This window comes from Sphaeramia orbicularis, chromosome 17 (genome assembly GCF_902148855.1).
Source record: "Sphaeramia orbicularis chromosome 17, fSphaOr1.1, whole genome shotgun sequence".
Lineage (NCBI taxonomy): Eukaryota > Metazoa > Chordata > Actinopteri > Kurtiformes > Apogonidae > Sphaeramia > Sphaeramia orbicularis.
Window position 1 is genome coordinate 33,618,022 of NC_043973.1, and position 24,289 is coordinate 33,642,310.

At 40.3% G+C, this 24,289-nt stretch overlaps 1 protein-coding gene across 1 annotated transcript in view; it reads left to right on the forward strand.

Moving 5' to 3' along the window:
* LOC115436797 (choline transporter-like protein 5-A) overlaps positions 1-23,818 on the forward strand; it is an 81,086-nt gene extending 57,268 nt beyond the window's left edge. The window contains exons 10-22 of the mRNA XM_030159736.1: positions 10,595-10,707; positions 10,787-10,918; positions 12,148-12,247; positions 13,501-13,593; positions 13,694-13,781; positions 14,469-14,737; positions 14,819-14,913; positions 19,975-20,078; positions 20,196-20,269; positions 20,767-20,837; positions 21,007-21,095; positions 21,510-21,594; positions 22,953-23,818. Of these exons, the coding sequence (XP_030015596.1) occupies positions 10,595-10,707; positions 10,787-10,918; positions 12,148-12,247; positions 13,501-13,593; positions 13,694-13,781; positions 14,469-14,737; positions 14,819-14,913; positions 19,975-20,078; positions 20,196-20,269; positions 20,767-20,837; positions 21,007-21,095; positions 21,510-21,594; positions 22,953-23,050 (1,411 nt within the window). The 3' untranslated portion in view covers positions 23,051-23,818. The remainder of the gene's footprint in view (positions 1-10,594; positions 10,708-10,786; positions 10,919-12,147; positions 12,248-13,500; positions 13,594-13,693; positions 13,782-14,468; positions 14,738-14,818; positions 14,914-19,974; positions 20,079-20,195; positions 20,270-20,766; positions 20,838-21,006; positions 21,096-21,509; positions 21,595-22,952) is intronic.
* The last annotated feature ends 471 nt before the right edge of the window (positions 23,819-24,289 follow it).

A 24,289-nucleotide genomic window follows, 5' to 3' on the forward strand; every position in this document is an offset into this window, starting at 1 on the left:
GTAGTGGTAGAAACAGTGGTCCAGGTAGTGAGACAGGTAGTGGTAGACAGTGATACAGGTAATGGTAGAAAGTGAAAAAGGTAGTGATACAGGTAGTGGTAGACAGTGGTACAGGTGGTGGTAGAAACAGTGGTACAGGTGGTGGTAGACACAGTGATACAGGTGGTGGTAGAAACAGTGATACAGGTAGTGGTAGACAGTGGTACATGTAGTGGTAGACAAAGTGGTACAGGTAGTGGTAGACACAGTGGTACGTGTAGAAGTAGACACAGCGGTATAGGTAGTGATTCAGGTAGTGGTAGACACAGTGCTAAAGGTAGTGGTAAACAGTGGTAAAGATAGTGGTAGACACATTGATACAGATAGTGATACAGGTAGTGGTAGACACATTGATACAGATAGTGGTACAGGTATTGGTAGACAGTGGTAAAGGTAGTGATACAGGTATTGGTAGACACAGTGATACAGGTGGTGGTAGACAGTGATAAAGGTAGTGGTAGACACAGTGGTACAGGTAGTGGTAGACAGTGATACGGGTAGTGGTAGACACAGTGGTAAAGGTAGTGGTAGACAGTGATACAGGTAGTGGTAGACACAGTGGTACAGGTAGTGGTAGAATGTGATAAAGGTAGTGGTAGACACAGTGATACAGATAGTGACACAGGTAGTGGTAGAAAGTGGTACAGGTAGTGGTAGACACATTGATACAGATAGTGGTACAGGTAGTGGTAGACAGTGGTAAAGGTAGTGGTAGACACATTGATACAGATGGTGATACAGGTAGTGGTAGACACAGTGGTACAGGTAGTGGTAGACACACTAATACAGATAGTGGTATAGGTAGTGGTAGACACAGTGGTAAAGGTAGTGATAAAGGTATTGGTAGACACAGTGGTACAGGTGGTGGTAGACACAGTGGTACAGGTGGTGGTAGACACAGTGGTACAGGTAGTGATACAGGTAGTGGTAGACACAGTGGTAAAGGTAGTGGTAGAAACAGTGGTCCAGGTAGTCATACAGGTATTGGTAGACACAGTGATACAGGTAGTGGTAGACACAGTGATACAGGTAGTGATACAGGTAGTGGTAGACACAGTGATAAAGGTAGTGGTAGACACAGTGGTACAGGTAGTGGTAGACACAGTGGTACAGGTGGTGGTACAGGTGGTGGTAGACACAGTGGTACAGGTAGTGATACAGGTAGTGGTAGACAGTGATACAGGTAGTGGTATAGGTGGTATTTGTTCTGGCTCAAAAGGTTCTAACATATTTGATCAAGGACACAAAGGATTAAAATGTGAAGTTATTTATTTTTAGTAGTTTTTTCACTTGTATTAAGTCCTTCCTTTGCCCAAAAACAAAGAACCAAAGTTTAAAGAAAAGGACCAACGTGAGCCGGCCAACTAAACATAAGGATGGTATGTGGGCCAGGCCAACCCTGTACAGGGTCGTAGAAGCTGACCACGTACCGCTACCCCTACCCTACGAAATAAAACCCGCAACTAAATCCTGTCAAAAAGAAAAGCCGAAAACATGACGTCTGGACTCACCAGGTCAAACAAAAAACAAAGGCTAACCATAAAGAGCTACGGAGCAGCCGACATGACTCACTGCAGGAAACAGCAGCGTAAAACCTGATAGACCCTGGTACTGGAGCAGGAGGTGAAGAAGGGAACGATTAGTGCACCAGAGGTCAATTTATAACCCTGGGAACATGGTGGTGGTAGTAGTGGTATAGGAGGAGGTGGTGGTATAGATGGTAGTAGTAGTGATAGCAGTGGTATAGGAGGTGGTAGGTAGTGGTTAAGGTGGTGGTGGTGATAGTGGTCTAGATGGTGGTCTAATCACAGATAAGCAGCTCTTAGATATCCTGAACCCCATCCTGGAGGCAGCCTTCACCCAGGAGGAGGCACAGCATGGGGCAGGATTTCAAGGACTTGAACCTGGTCCCACAGAAGAGGAAGTCGAAGCAGAAATGTTAATGTAGTTGGGTTTTTTGGATACTTGATATTTTACCTTCTTTTTCTGGTTGTAGACATCCTTACTTAAAGTTAAAAAATATTTGAAAGAAGTTTATTACTAAATTAAATCCCTTCCTAAAGACACTTTCAATTTAGGATTATTGAAAACTAAGGAGTAAGTCTTCACAATAAAACACAATAACTTCATGGTTTAAGAAAGTACAGGCATTTGAAATGTCAGAAAACTGAGTTTACTGACCCCCTGATATTTACCCCAGGGTGCCAACGAGGGCGTGACCCTTATGACATCACGACGCTGACCATTGGATGCAGAAAAGAAAAATGCACAATTTGGATTTGGTTTGAAGTAAATACGGTGGTTTTACCTGAAGTTATGGTGAGATAACAGCTTGACTAGAAAATATGGACACTCATTTGGTTCAACAGTGCTGTTAGACCCACATTAAGGCAGACTGAGCCCCTGGGTGCCCCCCCCCCCAAACTACCCAACCCACAGTCTAACTGAACTGAACCGTAGTCTTCATGTGGTTCTGCGGTGGGTCGATTAAGCAGGAAACCAGCGGGACGGGAAGCACCTTGCAAAGCAAACTGCTCCACGGAAACCCCGCGGACTGCCCCCGAGATGGTTACCACAGCAACCAACACTAGCCGCTCCCCACAACACTACAAAAACCAAGGTGACACAAACCCAAAGGGGTAGGTGTCTAAACCTGACTGGAGGACACCCAGACAATGTGAGTCTGAACAGGATTTGACTGAGCAACAAATAAAACAGGATTCAAACTAAAGAAACCAACTGAGGACAGAGCCCCCATGAAGTCAAGACTGACTCCAACAGCCTTGACAAAAACAAACAGGGGGATCTCTCTCTCTCTCTCTCTCTCTCTCTCTCTCTCTCTCTCTCTCTCTCTCTCTCTCTCTAGACAGACAGAAAGCAAGAGACAGAAAGAGAGACAGACACACAATCAGACAAAGAGAGAGACAAACACACAGACAAACAGAGACAGACACATAGAAGAGACGCATGGCACAAACACAAGATGAAAAGTATGATACAAAAGTTGAAATGAAAAAAATTACATTGACACAAATGATCAAATAAATTACAAGAAATGCAACAAAAATTATGCAGAAAAAAACAGTTTACCCCAAACATAACAAATCAGGTTCATTGCTCCAACATTAACTATCAGAAAATAAAACTATACATGAAACATCTGAACTGATGATCACAATTTAACAAAAAATAAATGCATTGTTTTATCACTAACATCGTCCTTGAATAATTCTACACCTACTGAAGTTACCATATATGAACAAATACATCAAGTACAATTACACATCAGTTATAATAAAACAACAGGAGTCAAGATGGAGAAAAATAAAAAATAAAAAAAATAAAAAAATCACAGGATATTTACATCAGTGAAGGAAACCAGTCAGTTATAAATATGTCCATGTATAGAGTTGAATGGAATTAATTCAGTTTAATAGAAAAAAAAGGAAAAGATTAAAGATCTGAAGTTGTCCAGATACATACGATTATGTTTAATACATTTTATAAAATGAATTTATGTTTCAAGTGTAATAATGAACCTGGTATTTATTCATGTTTGCAGGTTTTCCTGTTAGTATTTCTTCTTCACTATTAGTTCAGTATCTATTTAGTTAATTATTAAAGTCTAATAAGTTATAAAGGGTCGATTTATCACAAACTATAACGCAAGGCATGCTGAGAAACTACAAATGTACTAAAAATAAATACATACACTAACTAGAATACAAGGATGTGTGTGTGCAGATAAATACAAAGGTCATTTTATTAAACTACAAACAGGTGTAACTCCACAAAATTACACCCAACGCAAGACAAATAGTCCTGTCATTGACGACCAAAACCATCAATCTAGAGTCACACAGGGAACAACATCCAGACCCAATCACAGAAACAGATGCAAATATGACAAGGAACAACTTCGACCAACAACCACTAGGATTGAACAAACAACTGACAAACTGAGAATTCAACTGCAATGAAATCCATCCAAACCACAGTCATATGGGCTCAAAGATGGAAACCCAGGAAATATACTAGACCGACTCCATATGAACCAACAGTCTGAGGATCATAAACATCTGATGAATGTGAACACGTGTAGATGTCATGGCACGGCAGCCAATAAACCAGCAGCAGAAATAATAAAAAACACCACCCACCTGTAGTCGTTCACCTGGAAAAAAGAAATATCTTGGATTCTACTGTCATGAAACAGTTTGATTTTAATGTGTACTACTGTCATGAAATGTGAAGAATTTATTTTTGATGTGTAATACTGTTATAAAATAAACAGTTTATATTTGATTTGTATTTATTAGACCAACCCCATATGTACCAACAGTATGAGGATCATAACCATTTTATAAATGTGAATATGTGTCGATGTCAAATAAACATAAACACACCACCCATCTGTTGTTCACCTGAAAAAAAAAAAAAAGCGATTCACAGCGAAGACACACGTCAAACCAGCCATGTAAATGTGTGTGTGCGCAGCTGAATATGAAGCTAATTTTAACACAAAATACAAGGTGAAACTCAAAGAATCATCTTATAATCACAACCAATGAAAGCGTTAAAATGCCACAACACAAAACTGAACCTAATCCAACTGTTCCTGTCCATGAGACAACAAGATTGATGGTTTTGGTTTGTTAAGTCACACTGACGAACGACATAGGGTACCAGTACAAAGTCCCACAAGGATCCGACAAACTGACCAACCAAGAATTCAACTGCAATCAAACCACAGTCATATGGACTAAATGATGGAAACCCAGGAAATACACTAGACCACCTCCATATGCACCAACAATCTGAGCGTCATGAGCAGCTTATGAATGTGAACATGTGTACATGTTATGGCACGGCGGCCAAAAAAAACACAACACCATCGAACATAATAAACATGAATAAAGCATAGCGATTAAGAGCGAATCGACATTTAAAATAGCGAATAGACTTTAAAAAAAAAAAAAAAGCGAATACACATGTCAAACCATGCATGTAAGTGTGTTTGTGTGTGCAGTTGAATATGAAGCTCAGTTTAGCAAACAATCCAAGGTGTAACTGCACAAATCTGAACCAGTCCAGTCAAGTAAACTCCACCAATACAACCAGATTCAACCAAAAACTGACGAACCAACAATTAAACTAATGAAACCACAGTCATATGGACTGAATGATAGAAAACCAGAAAATATACTAGACCAAACTGAGCTTCAGAAGTATGTTAGAAATGTGAACATGTGTAGGTGTCATGGCACGGCGGCCAAAAAACCAGCAGAAGAAAGAATGAAAATGAAGAAATGTAACTGTATATATAAATGTGCGCAGATGAATATGAAGCTCATTTTAACACAATACAAGAAATCTGAACCAGTACAACAGTTGTAAACACAACAAGACAAATAGTCCTGTTATTGACGACCAAATCCATCAATATTCAATCACACTGGGAAACAATATCCAGAGCCAATCACAGAAATAGATTTAATTATTAAAGACTTTACACAAACTACCAATTCAACTAAGAACCATCTGATTTAACCAAACTGACAAACCAAGAATTAAACTAATGAAACCACAGTCATATGAACTAAACAACGGAAACCCAGTAAATATACTAGACCAACTCATCGAAGAACAAACTAAACATCATAGCCATCTGATGAATGTGAACATGTGTAGGTGTCATGGCACGGCAGCCAATAAACCAGCAGAAAAAAATAATAAACATGAAGAAAGGGCAGCAATTAAAAGCGAATACACATAAAAAAAAAAAAAAGCGAATACACATGTCAAACCATCCATGTAAAAACACCACATACCTGTTCACCTGAAAAAAATATCTGGGATTCTACTGTCATCAAATGGACAGTTTACTTTTGATGTGTAATACCATCTTAAAATGATAGTTTATTTTTAAAATGTAATAGAATTTTAAAATAAAGAGTTTATTTTTGATGTGTATTTATTAGAACTCCATATGTACCAACAGTCTGAGGATCATAACTATTTTATAAAGTTGTCATGAGCATCTTATGAATGTGAACATGTGTGGATATGAAATAATAAAAACATCACTCACCTGTTGTTGTTCACCTGAAAAAAAGAATGATTCACAGCCAATACACACATCAAACCATCCATGTAAGTGTGTGTGCGCGCAGCTGAATATGAAGTCAGTTTTAACACAAAATACAAGGTGTAACTCCACAAACTTTAACCAATATAATCAGCAAATTCCACTAAAACCACCTGATTTAAACTAATGAAACCAGTTATATGAACTGAAACCAGTAAATATACCAGACCAACTCATGTAAGAACAATCTGAGCTTCATAAACATCTTATGAATGTGAACATGTGTAGGTGTCATGGCAATGGCGGCCAATAAACCAGCAGCAGAAACAATGAAAACGCCACGTACCTGTTGTTTACCTGAAATAAAGCTTTGTGTGTTTGTGTGTGTGCTGCAAGAGAAGAATCACCACCAGTGAAAGAGTTGAAATATCACCACACAAAACTTAACACAGCAACAAATCATCCTGTCATTGACGACTAAAACCATCCATGAGGTCAAACTGGGAACCAATACCCAGTCCCAATCACAGAAACACACACATTCCATCAGTACCATCTAATTCTAACAAAAACTGACAAACCAAGAATTAGACTGTTCACATCAAATGGGATCAACCATAGAAACCCAGTGAATATACCAGACCGACTCATCTGAGAACAAACTGAGCTTCATTTGTTTGTTAGAAATATGAACATGTGTAGGTGTCATGGCACGGCAGCCAATAAACCAGCAGAAGAAATAGTAAACATGAATGAAGGGCATCAATTAAGAGTGAATACACATTTAAAAAAAAGGCGAATATACATGTTAAACCACCCATGTAAATGTGTTGGTGTGTGCAGTTGAACGAAGCAGTTTAACTCCACCAAAAAAAAAAAAAAAAAAAAACAGATTCAACCAAAAATTGACAAACCAAGAATTAAACCACAGTCACATGGACTAAATGATGAAAAACCAGTAAATATACCAGACCGACTCATCTGAGAACAAGCTAAGGTTCATTTGTTTGTTAGAAATGTGAACATGTGTAGATGTTATGGCACGGCAGCCAAAAAACCAGCAGAAGAAATAATAAACATGAATAAAAGAGGGCAGCGATTAAGAGTGAATTCACATTTAAAAAAAAAAAAAAAAAAAAAAAGCGAATACACATGTCAAACCATGCATGTAAGTGTGTTTGTGTGTGTAGCTGAATATGAAGCTCAGTTTAACAAACAATCCAAGGTGTAACTGCACAAATCTGAACCAGTCCAGTCAGTAAACTCCACCAATACAACCAGATTCAACCAAAAACTGACAAACCAACAATTAAACTAATGAAACCACAGTCATATGGACTGAATGATAGAAAACCAGGAAATATACCAGACCAAACTGAGCTTCAGAAGTATGTTCAAATGTGTAGATGGCACGGCGGCCAAAAAACCAGCAGAAAAAAAGAATAAAACCAGCACGTACCTGTTGTTGTTTACCTGGGAAAAAAAAGAATTATCCAAAACCAGCCACATGAACGCTCAAAGAACCGCCAACAACACAAGCAGCATTTACCACAGCTGGACTCACAACACCAGCATTATCCTGACGCATGCGCACGGGCCCAGTGTGGAGACCCGGAGCGCGAGCCCACCACCGCCGCCGCCACCATTAAAATAAACCAAAACCAGCTCTTACTATGAGACGAACTGCTACGTTTTGACCGCGCAGAGTTCAACGTCGTCTCCTGGTGGAAACAGAATCAGCGTAAGACACTTTATCCACACATTCATGTTGGTTTAAACGTAGAAAACTCTTTCATTTACTACCTTTCCGCCCGCGGCTCGTGCTCCATCCTCTGGGGCTCCTCGCGCAGGTTTCCAAGCGGCCGGAGTTCGGTTTGTTTTGGTCAAACTCGGACCTTTTTTTTTTGTGTACGCACAGTGACGGTTTTCTCCTTGTTGTTGTTGTGCTTTCCGGCAGAGTAACGGCTTTAAAAACACACCGAACTTTTCTCTGAAGCTTCTCCTCTTCACCAAAGTCAACGAATGTGCGTCAAAACATTGAGGAAGTGTTTAAATCTGCTGGATTTCCCGCGCGGCTGGTTCCAACCAATTAAATGCTTGATTAGTGTCACCTGTGTGAGTGACGTCAGCAGGATGCGCACGCACGTGAAGGCGTTCCGCTAAATTCGTGTTCTTCTATTTTCACCCAAGTGAAAATATCAGCCTGTTTTTACCTGAAAGATGTTCTATGTTATTATGAACATAAGAGCAAATATCTGCAATATTTATTTACTTATTTATTTATTTATTTTATTTTACAGGGTAAATATTTCATTCATATACAAAAATTTTCAGCCTCTAAACCAACCTTTCCTCATTTTTAATTGAATTCAACTCATTTTATAACTCATTAACCCTTGTTTAAAAAAAAAATAATAATAATAATAACAATAATAATAATAATAATAATAATAATAATAATAATAATAACAATAATAATAATAATAATAATAATAATAATAATAATAATAATAATAAAATAACATTTCTGGATAGCTATGATAAGTTATTTAATAAATCTTCTGACATTTGATGAAATTTTAGATAAGAGATTATTTATGTGTCTGTTGGAGCCACTTATATTATTTATTAATATTTTGGATAATGGTAAATCAAAATAAGGCAAATGATCATATTGATTAATGAATCATGATTGATTTCATATTGTTTTCAGCTGCTCGCACCCTCCTCCTGATCGGACCGTCCTCCTCCTGTGATTAGGGAGAGAGGATAGCTGGTTCAGGCCTTTTGTCTGACTGTCATGGGGAAGGAGTGACACAGTTTATCTACCACTAAATATACTACATCTGCTTAAGGTTTTTTTTTTTGTTTTTTTTTTTGATTATTGTGAAATAGAAGTCAACCATGGAGAATATTTTTGTTGGAGAAAATAAATTTTGATCATTTTTGAATATAGAAATATCTCCATGAGTGCTTATTAAGGAATTTAGTGAGTCATAGACCTCCTCCTTAGACTACTCTGGTATTATTATTTTTTTTTTTTTACCCTTTTTCTTTTTGAATGCAAGAGTAGCCGTAACAGTGTCTATTTATTCATTTATTTATTTATTTATTTTTGGTTTGTTTTTGTATATGAATTGTTGAAAATGTATTCTGTGCATGTACTGATTTTATGATGATAAAGGCTCCAGTTTCAAAGAACTGGAATTTTCTGTCAATGATTTAATGGTTCAGGCTTTATAGAGTTAAATGTCCTGCAGTTCACGTCTGTAAATGTACACAGCAACAAATGACCAGACCTAACATACAGCTTATACATCATTATTATGTTTATTTAAGGGACTGATTTGTTTTATTGACTGGATTGAAATTTGTACTGACCAAACAAGGACAGTGATCAGAGTTTGTCATTTTCATTACTTTTTATTTGTATTTATTTGTTTATTAACAGTTGTATTTTTTCCTTTATCTTTTTAGTTTTTATTTACAATCTACATTATTTAAGAATTTAATGAAGGGCAGGGTGGAAGAATCACACCATCACATTATACTGTTAATTAAGTCCCATACTATAGATTTATGCATTTTATTTTTGTTCAACATAAAATGAAATGGTACATGATGAACAAAAAGTAGTTCAAGTGATTTCCCAAATTTCCTGGGAAAAAGCTAAATTATAGTTCTTTATGCAGTTAGTTTAGGTTTATTTGATTTGAGTTAACAAAACCCTGTTTTTCACTTTTTCAGATGACACAAGTTTTGCTGCTCCAGTCTCTTCAGATTTTTTTTCCCCACATTTATCTAAGGCAGAATGAAGAGCAATTTTATGCTGTTTATAAATTTCAAAGACATTTTTTGTTCAATAAATCACATTTATGCAAAGAGTCAATTCATGTCAGGGCCAACAGTTTCCTCTGTGACTGTATTTTTAGCTTAATTTTTATTTTTGATATAATTAATTTTGAATTTAATTTAATCAAAGACAGTGAATGGACACACTTTTTACATTCAGTTAGTGGTATATTTGCTGAAAAAGTGACTTTTTCTTCATTTTTCTCTGTTTTGATGAAATGAACTTTGAATTTACTCTGAGTTTTTATGAACATCTACATGATCTGTGAATTAAATGTAGGAAAATACAGAATGCAAAATGCTGAGGATAATATTATTATAAAAAATTGGTGATAAATCAGTTAAGAAAGGTAGAAATACAGAAAAATTCATGTGGAAACTGCCACAAAAGTAGCAGTGGGTCTTCATGGGTTAAATAAAGGCAAATAAAAATAATAAGGCTGCTTCCAGGAAACCAAAACTGTAATCGGTGTTTTCATGCTTATAATTGTTGCTGAAGCCAAAATGTGTACAGAGTATCTGCACTGCCTTCACATGTGTGTTAATATACATGAAGCGTTCTGAGTGGATGACCTCACATGTGATGTTTTCTCCTTCCTGTGTCCTTCTTTGCAGAGGTTTGCTGATATCCTTAGTTGTCAGTCTGGTCTTCATCCTTCTGTTGAGGTTCACGGCTGGTCTCCTGCTCTGGGTCACCATCTTCACTGTCATTGTGATGCTTGCATACGGTGAGTATGGCGTCCGGCGGTACACTACAGTACGTGCCCTCAGATCATTCTGAGCTCTTTGTTGAATCCGTGCATGCAGGTATGTGGTTCTGCTCCATGGAGTTATCCCAGCTCAGACACAGACCCGGCTCTGACGTGGCCATAGTGGAAGTGGGCCTCCAGACCGACCTGCAGGTCTACCTCCAGCTCAGACAGACCTGGATCATACTCTGTAAGTCTGGTACAGAAGGAACCACTGAAACCCAGGTTAGAAATAAACACAAATGAACTGAGATCCTACAATGGAGTTCAATATTATGAAAGCAACTTCTAATCAGCAAGTTCTATGGTTCAAAGTGGTATACAAGTAATAGTAAAAGAATAAAAAACACTTTTGTACCAGCTGACAATGCTCTAAATGTAATAATATTTTAATGGCAACATAATTCTGCACATAAACAGCTCAGGATGTTGAATATAACATATCGTTAGCCTCATAGCATAACTGCATAAGTCATATTTTTGGCCAAATTGTGATATTTGTTTAAATTTACAGTAGTGACACCGCTGCATCATTTTGCATCATTGATTATGAGCTGAAAAACAAAAGACTTAGGCAATTTGCTATGAGGCTAACAATATGATTATTACTGTAAAATAGATAGTGATAAACAAAGGATTGAAACACCATGAATAAAACCTACTTTGTTCGGATTTGATTTATTAAACTGTGAAACTACATAATAGAGCCTTCGCTGAAAGTTGAATATACTGTGTATGTACAAACGTGTTGCAGATCAAATTTTTGTAAAAAAGATTGAATATACATGAAATATTCATGTTTCAGTGACCCAAGTTTATTTGTTTATTTGTTTGTTTATTTTGGTTTGTGAAACACAGTCAGTACAATACAGGGTTCATCGATGTAACACCAATGTGATGGCAAAACAGGAGAGAAAATAATATAAAAATTCCCCGAAAAAAAAAAACAAAAAAAACTAAAGTTAAAATCAAACAGGGTGCAGTTTAACCTTTGGGAAACAAAACTGCAAGTTCAAATTAATCTTTTGATATTTATCGCAAAATTGTTCCATACTTTCCCAAACTGAAAAAGTCCATACTGTATGATAACACCATGGAAAGGATCATTTCTTGTCAGGTTTGGTACTAATTCATGTTTTTGGCACATACACTATTGGCCTTTCAGCTCAATCGACCAAATTTTAAATCTGGCAACCAGAAAAATGACAATATGACCTTTCAGATAAATTACAGTAATTATAAGTTTTGCTAGATTCCAGCTGTCCTTAACATTAAACTAAACAAAACATCGTTTCATGTAATTGTTATTCTCTTTATTTACATAAACAGATGTACGTCTTGCATGTTACACAATATATAGAGAAAATATGCAGAAACGTAGAAGTCAGAGTGTTTTCCTTTCCTCTGTGTGTTTGTCAGTGGTGTCTCTAGGCTTGGCTGAGGCCTCCATCCTACTGATGCTGCTCTTCTTGAGGAGGAGGGTCCGAGTGGCCATCGCTCTGCTCCGAGAGGCCAGCAAGTATGAACCCAACCTGGAAAACAAAACCTGTACCCTCATTCACCCATAAAGACCCAGGCCTACTGTAGGGGCCGGTCCCAGAGGAAGGCTTAGCTCTATTTAACTGTTATTTGTTGTAATTTTATCCTCTTTATTTTGAGTTTTTTTCAGTGTTACTCATGTGTTTTCCTGTATTTAATTCACTGATCATGTAGATCACAGGTTTCAAACGTACAGTCCATGGGCTAAAGGGTCCAGTCTGGCCCATGGGATGACTTTGTAAAATGCAAAAATTACACTGAACATATTAAGAATCAGTTCAGTTCAGGTTCCACATACAGACCAGTATGACCTCAAGTGGGTCAGACCAGTAAAATACTATCATAATAACCTGTAAATAATAACAACTACAAATTTTCATGCAAAAAAAGTACATTTTCATCAAAATGTTTACATTTACTAACTATCCTTTCATAAAAACTGTGAATAACCTGAATATGAACAACCTGAAATGTCTTAAATGAACTAAGTGTAATTTTAACAGTTATTCTGCCTGTTACTAAGTTTTTTTTTTGTGTATTTTAAGGTCCACTGTCATTTGTAAGTTGTAATGTACATGTGTAAATGATAAACATATGAAAATTGCTGGGGGGGGTTTCTTCAGACATTTCAGGTTTTTCATGTTATTCCCATTTTTAAGGAAACTTTGTAGACGTCAACATTTTCATAATGTAATTTTATTTTTTTTTACTGTTATTATTTTACTGCTTCAGCCCACTTCAGCTCATATTGGTCTGAATGTGGCACTGAACTGAAATGAGTCCGACACCTCTGATGTAGATGTTCATTAAACTTCAAAGCAAATTCAAAGGTTATTTAAACAAAACAGAGAAAACTGAAGAAAAAGTGACTTTTTCAGCAAAGATATGATTAACTGAATGTAAAAACAAGCATCTCCATTTACTGTCATTGATCCAACTCCATGGGTTTGACTGGTGAATCAATGTTGTAGAAGATGACAGTGTTTCCATGGTAACCACGGAGCCTCTGAGCGTCCAAATGGGTCATATCTGTTGACCATGAAAAGATGAAGAACTGTATTTTACACCAATTATTTACCTGCATTGACAGGGTTAGTGGATGAACTGGTGTGAAATATTTGACAGCAGTAGATGGTTTTGGTTGTTGGTGGCTGTTTGGTCTTTATGTTATTACTCACAGATGCTGTTCGTGTTGTTTCCTGTTCTGACTGTGCTTTCTTTGTTTGTGGACAGAGCTATCGGTCACATCATGTCCACACTTTTCTATCCGGTCTTTACCTTCGTCCTTCTGGCTGTGTGTATCTCCTACTGGGCTGTTACTAGTGTGTATCCTTTCACCTGTGTCTGTAATACACAACATTTACACACACTTCAGATCTCACTTTGTTTCCTAGTTTTGTCATGTTTCCTTTAACCGTAAAAACAGTTATTTAGCGTCTTCAGGTGAAGCCATTTACAAAGTCATGTCTCCTGATGTGAGCTGTCCGTATGCCAACAGCACCTGTAACCCTGAGGTAGGTCAGCTTCAGTGTGGAGTCCTCTGCTCTGGGTTAGTTTTGGTGCTAAATAGTAAAACTGTGTCTAAAGTGATAGTTGAACATGTTTTACACTCTTATTTTATCATAATCCTGAAAAAAAAAAAAAAACAAAGATAAAAGTGACCCTTACAAAGAGAGTCTATGTAGTTAATATTAGCAAATCTGTAATGATAAATCAATCAATCAATCAATAGGTATGTGTTGGATAAAATGAAAGTTCTGGTTTGAAACTAAGAGCTGGTTAATTTAAATATAAAGAAATAAATTCACTGTTTTTAGCTTTCACACATCACATCCATCCATCCATCCATCCTTACATTTGTCCATCCATCCTTACATTTGTCCATCCGTCCGTCCATCCATCCATCCATCCATCCATCCATCCATCCTTACATTCATCGTTAAGTTCTTCCTGAAAAAAGGTGCAAAAAAAAAAGGCATTTTCTGACACTTTTATCACAAAAACAACACAGACATCTAGTCCTGTTATGATGGCAGTACTTAAAGGGTTAATGTGGTTCACTTTTGTTGGAGTGGTCTCTTAATCTTTCCATAATATTTTGTAAATGCTTAAACTCATGGCACATTCAACACCCATCTGGTTAAAGTTCTCCTCATGAATCACAGTGACACTCTCTCTTCTCCACTTCATTTTTATTCCAGACTTTCAACAGGACCAACATCTCCAAAGCGCTGTCCTGTCTGGGCTCCCAGTGTCTGTTTGCCTTCTACGGCGGGGAGACGTCCTACCACCGCTACCTGTTTGTGCTCCAGCTGTCCAACCTGCTGGTCTTCCTCTGGCTGGTGAACTTCAGCCTGGCCCTGGAGCAGTGTACGCTGGCTGGGGCCTTCTCCAGTTACTACTGGGCCAGGAGGAAGCCTCAGGACATCCCACCATGTCCGCTCTACTCGTCCTTCATCAGGGCCATCAGGTCAGGACGTGGACACAAGTCTTCAGTTAGTGTCTGATGTTAATAAAAGTGACCTGAGCGGCACTGTCTCTGTTTATGTAGGTATCACACAGGATCTCTAGCGTTCGGAGCTTTAATTCTGTCTGTTGTCCAGTTTGTGCGGGTCATATTGGAATACGTGGAGCAGAAGCTAAAAGGTGTGAAAACACACACTAATACATGCACAACACCCACCTTTATCACTACAGCACTGAATACAATAATGGAAAAATCTAATAGAAGCTAGAAAAGCACCCAGTGAATTTTCTACTATTGAAATAAAACCTGCTTGAATTTCTCAGGTTGGAAAAGGCTTATGTGGGCTAGATTTATAAGAGTTCCAGACCACTGAGTCTCAACTGTTGGGTCATGACCCAAAAGTGGGTCACAGACCTGTTTTCAGAGGGTCACAGGCCTTTGTCTGGGCAAAAACCATGTTAAGAAACTAATCCTGTGCATTATTCTCCCACCCCCCAAAGGGGAGGCAAGGGGTTTGGTTTGTTTGTTTGTCTGTTTGTTTGTTTGTTTGTTTGTTTACACTCTAGCAGCAAAACTATTGGTTGAATTCATACCAAATTGGGTTTATAGATTGCCAGGGACTGAGAATAAATATCATTATATTTTGGGAAAAGTAGGTCAAAGTTCAATTTTTTTATGAATTTTTAAAATCTTTTTTTTTTGTCCCGATTTACTAATAATGGGTGAAATTTCACATATCTGTAGCAGCATAACTATTGGTTGAATTCACACCAAATTGGGTTTATAGATTGCCAGTGACCCAGAATAGATGTGGTTACATTTTGGGAAAAGTAAGTCAAAGTTAAAATTTTTTCTGATTTTTTAAAACATTTTTTCTTCTCCCATTTGCTTAAAATGGGTGAAATTTCAAATGTCTATAAAAACGTCAAATTTGTTTCAATTTACTTCAGACTTCACACTTATATAGAGGTAACTGACATCCTGCCATCAGCACATGCATAGATATGATGACATCAGCTGGATCGATGCCAAAATAAGCTACAATACGTGCGAGGGGCGTGGCTTGTTGTGACTGGAACCACTTATTTTTATTAAACTGAGCACCATTCACACTCCGACAGCAGGTGGCAGTAATGTGCTCTAATACCAACTACTACCTCATCCATCCATCCATCCATTCTCTTCCGCTTATCCGGGGCCGGGTCGCGGGGGTAACAGTCTAAGCAGGGATGCCCAGACTTCCCTCTCCCCAGACACCTCCTCCAGCTCTTCCGGGGGGATCCCGAGGCGTTCCCAGGCCAGCCGAGAGACATAGTCTCTCCAACGTGTCCTGGGTCTTCCCCGAGGTCTCCTCCCGGTGGGACATGCCCGGAACACCTCCCCAGGGAGGCGTCCAGGAGGCATCCGAAACAGATGCCCGAGCCACCTCAGCTGGCCCCTCTCGACGCGGAGGAGCAGCGGCTCTACTCCGAGCTCCTCCCTGGTGACTGAGCTCCTCACCCTATCCCTAAGGGTGCGCCCAGCCACCCGACGGAGGAAACTCATTTCGACCGCTTGTATCCGGGATCTTGTCCTTTCGGTCATGACCCAAAGCTCATGACCATAGGTGAGGGTAGGAACGTAGATTGACCGGTAAATCGAGAGCTTCGCCTCTCGGCTCAGCTCCTTCTTTACCACAACCGACCGGTACAGCGACTGCATCACTGCAGACGCTGCACCAATCCGTCTGTCAATCTCACGCTCCATCCTTCCCTCACTCGTGAACAAGACCCCGAGATACTTAAACTCCTCCACTTGGGGCAAAGACTCCCCACCGACCCGGAGAGGGCAAACCACCTTTTTCCGGTCGAGAACCATGGCCTCAGATTTGGAGGTGCTGATCCTCATCCCGCTCGCTTCACACTCGGCTGCAAACCGCCCCAGTGCACGCTGAAGGTCCAGGTTCGATGAGGCCAACAGGACAACATCATCTGCAAAAAGCAGAGATGAAATCCTGTGGTCCCCAAACCGGACCCCCTCCGGCCCTTGGCTGCGCCTAGAAATTCTGTCCATAAAAATTATGAACAGAACCGGTGACAAAGGGCAGCCCTGCCGGAGTCCAACATGCACCTGGAACAGGTCTGACTTACTGCCGGCAATGCGAACCAGGCTCCTGCTTCGGTCATACAAGGACCGGACTGCCCTTAGCAAAGGGCCCCGGACCCCATACTCCCGAAGCACCCCCCACAAGATACCACGAGGGACACGGTCGAACGCCTTCTCCAGATCCACAAAACACATGTGGACTGGTTGGGCGAACTCCCATGAACCCTCGAGCACCCGATGGAGAGTATAGAGCTGGTCCAGCGTTCCACGACCAGGACGAAAACCGCATTGTTCCTCCTGGATCCGAGGTTCGACTATCGGTCGGATCCTCCTCTCCAGTACCCTGGAATAGACTTTCCCCGGGAGGCTGAGGAGTGTGATCCCCCTATAGTTGGAGCACATCCTCCGGTCCCCTTTCTTAAAAAGGGGAACCACCACCCCGGTCTGCCAATCCAGAGGTACTGTCCCCGACCGCCACGCAATGTTACAGAGACGTGTCAACCAAGACAGTCCCTGCACATCCAGAGACTTAAGGTACTCAGGGCGAATCTCATCCACCCCCGGTGCCCTGCCACCGAGGAGCTTGCCAACCACCTCGGTGACTTCAGCTTGGGTGATGGACGAGTCCACCTCTGAGACCTCAGCCTCTACTTCTTCTATGGAAGACGTGGCAGTGGGATTGAGGAGATCCTCGAAGTATTCCTTCCACCGCCCGACAACATCCCCAGTCGAGGTCAGCAGCTCCCCACTTCCACTGTAAACAGTGTTGGTGGCGCACTGCTTTCCCCTCCTGAGGCGCCGGATGGTTTGCCAGAATTTCCTCGAGGCCGACCGATAGTCCTCCTCCATGGCCTCCCCAAACTCCACCCAGACCCGAGTTTTTGCCTCCACAACCGCCTGGGCTGCAGCACGCTTGGCCTTCCGGTACCCATCAGCTGCCTCGGGAGTCCCACGGGCCAACAAGGCCCGATAAGACTCCTTCTTCAGCTTGACGGCATCCCTTACTTCCGGGGTCCACCACCGGGTTCGGGGATTGCCGCCACGACAGGCACCGGAGACCTTGCGACCACAGCTCCGAGCAGCCGCTTCGACAATGGAGGTGGAGAACATGGTCCACTCGGACTCAATGTCCCCAACCTCCCCCGGGATCTGGGAGAAGCTCTCCCGGAGGTGGGAGTTGAAGACCACACTGACATCGGGTTCCGCCAGACGTTCCCAACAGACCCTCACAACACGTTTGGGCCTGCCGAGTCGGTCCGGTTTCCTCCTTCGCCAGCGGATCCAACTCACCACCAGGTGGTGATCGGTTGACAGCTCTGCCCCTCTCTTCACCCGAGTGTCCAAAACACGCGGCCGGAGGTCTGATGATACGACAATGAAGTCGATCATCGACCTCCGGCCTAGGGTGTCCTGGTGCCAAGTGCACTTATGGACATCCCTGTGTTGGAACATGGTGTTTGTTATGGACAAACTGTGACTAGCACAGAAGTCCAGTAACAGAACACCACTCGGGTTCAGATCAGGGAGGCCGTTCCTCCCCATCACCCCCCTCCAGGTCTCACTGTCGTTGCCCACGTGGGCATTGAAGTCGCCCAGGAGAACAATGGAGTCCCCAGTCGGAGCACCATCCAGCACCCCTCCCAGAGACTCCAAGAAGGCCGGGTACTCTGCACTGCTGTTCGGCCCGTAGGCCGAAACAACAGTGAGGCACCTGTCCCCAACCCGAAGGCGTAGGGACGCGACCCTCTCGTTCACCGGGGTGAACTCCAACACATGGCGGCTGAGCTGAGGGGCTATGAGTAAGCCCACACCAGCCCGCCGCCTCTCACCGCGGGCAACGCCAGAGAAGTGGAGAGTCCAGCCCCTTTCGAGGGGTTGGGTTCCAGAGCCCAAGCTATGTGTGGAGGTGAGCCCGACTATATCTAGACGGTATCTCTCAACCTCCCTCACAAGCTCTGGCTCCTTCCCCCCCAGCGAAGTGACATTCCATGTCCCAAGAGCTAGACTCCGTGTCCGGGGATCGGGTTGTCGGGCTCCCTGCCTTCGACTGTCACCCAATCCACACTGCACCCGGCCCCTATGATTCCCTCGATGGGTGGTGAGTCCGTCGGAGGGTGGGCCCACGTCGCTCTTTCGGGCTGGGCCCGGCCGGACCCCGTGGGCATAGGCCCGACCACCAGGCGCTCGCATACGAGCCCCAACCCCAGGCCTGGCTCCAGGGTGGGGCCCCGGCTGCGCCGTACCGGGCGACGTCACGTTTTTTAGATGTTTCTTGTTCATAAGGGCTTCTGAACTGCTCTTAGTCTGGCCCGTCACCCAGGACCTGTTTGCCTTGGGAGACCCTACCAGGGGCATAAAGCCCCCGACAACATAGCTCCTGGGATCATTCGGGCACACAAACTCCCCCACCACGATAAGGTGGCAGTTCAAGGGGGAGTTCAATCTACTACCTCATTTGACTGTTAAACAGAGGAGCTGTCCTGTTCTTAACAGTCAAACCAGAAATGAAATGCACGATACAAGAGAACCTAAAGCACTTTAAAACTAGATGTACTTCACAGCAGTGGAGCCAAAGCTGCCATCGTCTCAAAGGTGACCAGTGTACACATGGTCTACTTCAGGGCTGTCCAGTCCTGGTCCTGAAGGGCCAGTATCCTGCATGTTTTAGATGTTCCATCACACCTGGTTCAGTTAATGATCAGCTGATCATCCAGCTCTGCAGAAGTCTGATAACGATGGAATGGCTTCCAGGTGTGTGAGGGAACATCTGAAACATGCAGGACACGGCCCCTCCAGGACTGCATTTGGACAGTACAGTTTTGGCAGGTACACATGTTTGTTTGTGAGATTTGGTGCTTCATTTTCTTTAGATTTTTACCACATGTATCTGAGGCAGATTGAAGAACAATTATATGTTTGTTTGTTAGTTTTCTTATATGTTTGAAAGACTATCACTGCAAATAAATTACATTTAGGTGTCAGTTGTTGTGTCAGTGCCAAACGTTTCAGCCATTTAGTGTAAAACAGACTGTGTAAAATGTAAAACTAGCCTTTTGTTGGGCGTTTCTCCTGCTGTATGTCCATATAATCGGACAGTTACTGCCCTTTCGGCTGTTTCAGCTCCAGACCAGCTGAGGTGTGTTTTCTTTCTCCAGGTGCCGACAACAGCCTGTCCAGGTTTATACTGTGCTGTCTGAAGTGCTGTTTCTGGTGTTTGGAGAAGTTTATACGCTACATGAACCGTAATGCTTATATTATGGTGAGTTTTAGGCTTTGGAATGACCTAAAAGCTAAATCTAAGTTAACTAGCTAGCTAAAACAACATCCCTGTTCAGTTTCTAATGTGAGACCTGTGTTTGGGTCGTTCCTTCATCAGGTGGCGATTTACGGAAAGAACTTCTGTACCTCAGCCAGAGACGCTTTCTTCTTACTGATGAGAAACGTGGTCAGGTAAGAACAACTGAAACTCCCATCCATTGAAAACCTCTTTGTTCTTTATATTTCTTTGTGATGTTTGAGCTTCTTAAACTTGATGTAAATACACTCATATTCATGCATATGTAAACAGCACCCATACATCCTCCAGACTGAACCTGTAAGAGCTTAGTGAGTCACATATTTTCAAGTGTAAATCCCATTTACAATCCACAAATTGACCTGTAAAGTAGCTCAAACTTGATCTTTTCTCTTCTAAATGATTACTATACCTACTGTAGATACACTGTTATATACACTGTTGTATACTGTATGCGATATGACTTGATGTGGTGTGATACGGTGTGGCTTGGTGTAATGTGATATGAGATGACATGATTTGACATGATATAATGTGATATGACATGATGTGATATGATGTGTTATATGATATAACATTACATGGTATGAGATGTGATGTGACATGACATGAGATATGATATGATATGCATGTCTTAATCTGTCCTCTTCAGGGTTGCCGTTCTGGACAGAGTGACAGATTTCTTGTTGTTTTTAGGAAAGGTTCTGATAGCAGGAGGAGTAGGTAAGTCCATTTGTATGGTCTGAGTCATTCTGGTTGAGTCACTAGTGACAGATTTCATGCATTTATTCAACTGAAGTCACGTTTTAGAAAATTTGTATGAATAAAAAATGTGTCCATTTGTTAAGCCTTGGTGTTTTTTTGTGATTGTGACTGTATGTGTGTGTTTCAGGTGTGATCGCGTTCCTGTTTTTCACAAAAAACATCCCTGTTATCCAAGAAGAAGTACCCAGACTCAACTACTACTGGGTCCCCCTGCTGGTGAGAGTCACATTCACACAGAAAAACAGAGAAATCTGCTATTTTAGCACTTGAAGTAAATCTAAGTAGAAGGTTTAGACACAATTTCACCGACTTCCAAAGTGCATAGAAGATGAGAACAACTTGCAGCAGGTCAAGGACTTAAACAGCACTTAAATATTTATCATAGTTAAACCTAAACAATCATGTTACCAAAAAGTGACAATAATGTGCATTTTAGGGCTACAAATCAAAAGGATTCTCATGGAATAAGTAGTTTTTGAACACCATGTGGCTCTACTACAGTCATGGGTATAAATAAAGACTCAAAAGTTGCAGCTAACCTCTAATCTTGTTTTGAATGAAAATGGTTTTGTCATCTGTACTACTTTGTCGCTGTATTTTTTTTTTCTAACCTCTGTTTCCTCTCATCAGACGGTGGTGATGGGTGCCTACCTGATCGCCCATGGCTTCTTCAGCGTTTATGCCATGTGTGTCGACACTTTGTTCCTCTGCTTCTGTAAGTTAATGAAAAACACAGTCAAGCCTCACAAAACATGAGTTATGTATGTTTCCTATGGAGTAAAACGTCCGTACGACTTTTAGAATCTCACATATTGTTACAAATATGTTTAGATTTCTAATACATTCTGAATCAACAAAAGGGACGACAATGGTATATCATGAATTACTATTTAAAAAATCAATAAATAAGGAACAATTCATGTTAAAATCTTTATGGACTGAATATAGATTTTAGTTTTTTTGAACTTGGAGGATCTCAGAAAGACGAAATGTCATCAAATGAAACAGAAACATATCTTTAACCTCATAGCATAATTGCCAAAGTCGTACACTATATGGACAAAAGTATTGGGACACGTTGATTTCAGGTGTTTCTTTTTTAACAGGGAGGTGTGATACAAAACAATAATAATAAATGTCCTAATATATTTTTATGTTGTGATAAATATCATAAATATTGATGTTTATATCATATATATTAGCATGGACAGGACATCTTATGAACTGTAGCCATGATGTGTCCCAATATTTTTGTCCATATAGTTTATAAACATTTATTTCCTTAAAGTTTAATGGGACATTTGTCATCCTAAGTAAAATGTGAAGAAAATAGATGGTTAGTTGTGGTAGAAAATTATTATTTCTAGTCAAAGCATGAAAAATATTAGAAATTTAGAGGTAGAACATTTAAAATCAGTCATGGATTTAAAAAAAAAAATACGTAAGTAAAAAAGAAAACAATGTTGAGAGAAATTAAGTTAAAATCATTTGAGGCATTTTGGAAATAAGATAATTTAAACCAAACTAACCAATGCAATGCAATATTTATCCCATTATAAAAGTATATTATATCATTTGTCATTATTGTTTTGTATCCTAGACCCCTGTTAGAAAAGAAACACCAGAATCCAATGTGTCCACATACTTTTGTCCGTGTACTTTATGACTTAGGGTAGTGATATATTGACTGAGAGTGTGCAACATATTTTTCTGACTCTTCTAATAAAAAACAGAGCTTTACTGACACAGATATTTAAAAAATAAATAAGCTTCTGGTAGCGAAAAGAAACATTCCTTTTTATTCCTAAAATTTAGCAAAATAGAAAAAAAGGACTGGATCGGACTTTCTCACATGACTTTGGTTTCCTCTTGCTTTTAAATATCAACAAAACTAACCTTTTTTTTCCTTTGGTTTCATCATCACTCTGCTTCCTTCGACCCATAATCCATCCTGCTTCCCCTCCCTCTGACACACCTCCTCATTTACCCGTTAATAAACCCATAAATCCACACCCACCCAACCACCTTTTTTTTTTTTTTTTTTCACCCCTGATGCCTCCCTTTTCCAATCAGGTGATGACTTGGAGAGGAATGACGGTAGCTCAGAGAGACCATTCCTCATGTCCCCAGAGCTGCACAGAATTCTGGGAAAATCGAGCCCATCGCAGTGATGTGGAGGTCCTTCCCACTGTTTACGGGTACTGTTTGAAGGAAGAGAGCTGATCTGAGACCTGTGACGCTCTTTACAGTCATGGTTTGGATCATCAGCCCTTTTCATGACTTTTTTTTTTTTTTTAATTTGTTGAAACATCAGAAAATCTATAAAGACAGTCATTCACTTGGATCAGTTCTGCTTTGGTTTTTCCATGGCAGAGTCCAGTCTCACTGTCATTCCCCCTCATGATGTTTTGAAGTTTACATTAGACGTGTCTGTCAGTGCGACAGCTGTGTTTGGTTTTTTTTTTTAATCACTGCAGGACGGCTGCAGGTCTTCCACATGAGGACGGTGCTATTCTCTTCATTCTGTCTGTAAATATATGCTTTTTTTTTATACTCTACTTTTTCTACTTGTGCTTTTGAAGAATAATTTGTCCCCAGTTGTCGTTCTGTTTGACATTATGGTATGACTTTATTTGAAGGGCTGTGCATAAGACTGAGACAGAATACTGACAGTGACGTCATTTTTAATGTAAAGCTGAAACTGAGCCTCATGCAAGAAGACCAACGTGTGGACAGATGTGTTTTAGACGCCGCATGTCACACAAACACATATGTCACACCTGAAGTTTTAAGCACAAGTGAAAAGAAAATGGTTCAGACTCATAGTTGTAGATGCACAGTCTATACACACAAGGGCAAAACACCTGGATTATAAGAACGCCTCAATCTGAAGAAAATTATTTAATGTATTAACCCAAAAAGACCCATTAACTATTAACCAAAAATAGTGTTGTTGTTTTTTTTTCTCTACAGGGTGTATAAAAAAAAAACTACATTTAGAAAAATTACCCCCAGTTCCACATTTGATGATTTTTGGAATTTTCTTTTATGGACGTTAGTAACTGTACCCATCAAGGTTCTAATAGTTTTGGATTTTTCATTCTAGTTTAGTTTTATGTAGTTTTGACTTTTTTTTTTTTCTCTAATTCAGTTCGTTTTAATTAGTTTTTAGAGCAGGTTTGATAGTTTTTATTAATTTTCGTTATTTTCTAAATGCTTAGTTTTAGTTCTAGTTTAGTTTGTTTAGTTGTAGTTGTGTTTTAGTATTAATTTTAGTTTAGTTGTAGTGTAGTTGTAGTGTAGTTTAGTTGTAGTTTAGTTTAGTTTTAGTTGTAGTGTAGTTTAGTTTTAGTTTAGTTGTAGTTTAGTTTTAGTTTAGTCGTCTCTTTTCTCTTCTTCTCTGTCGTCAT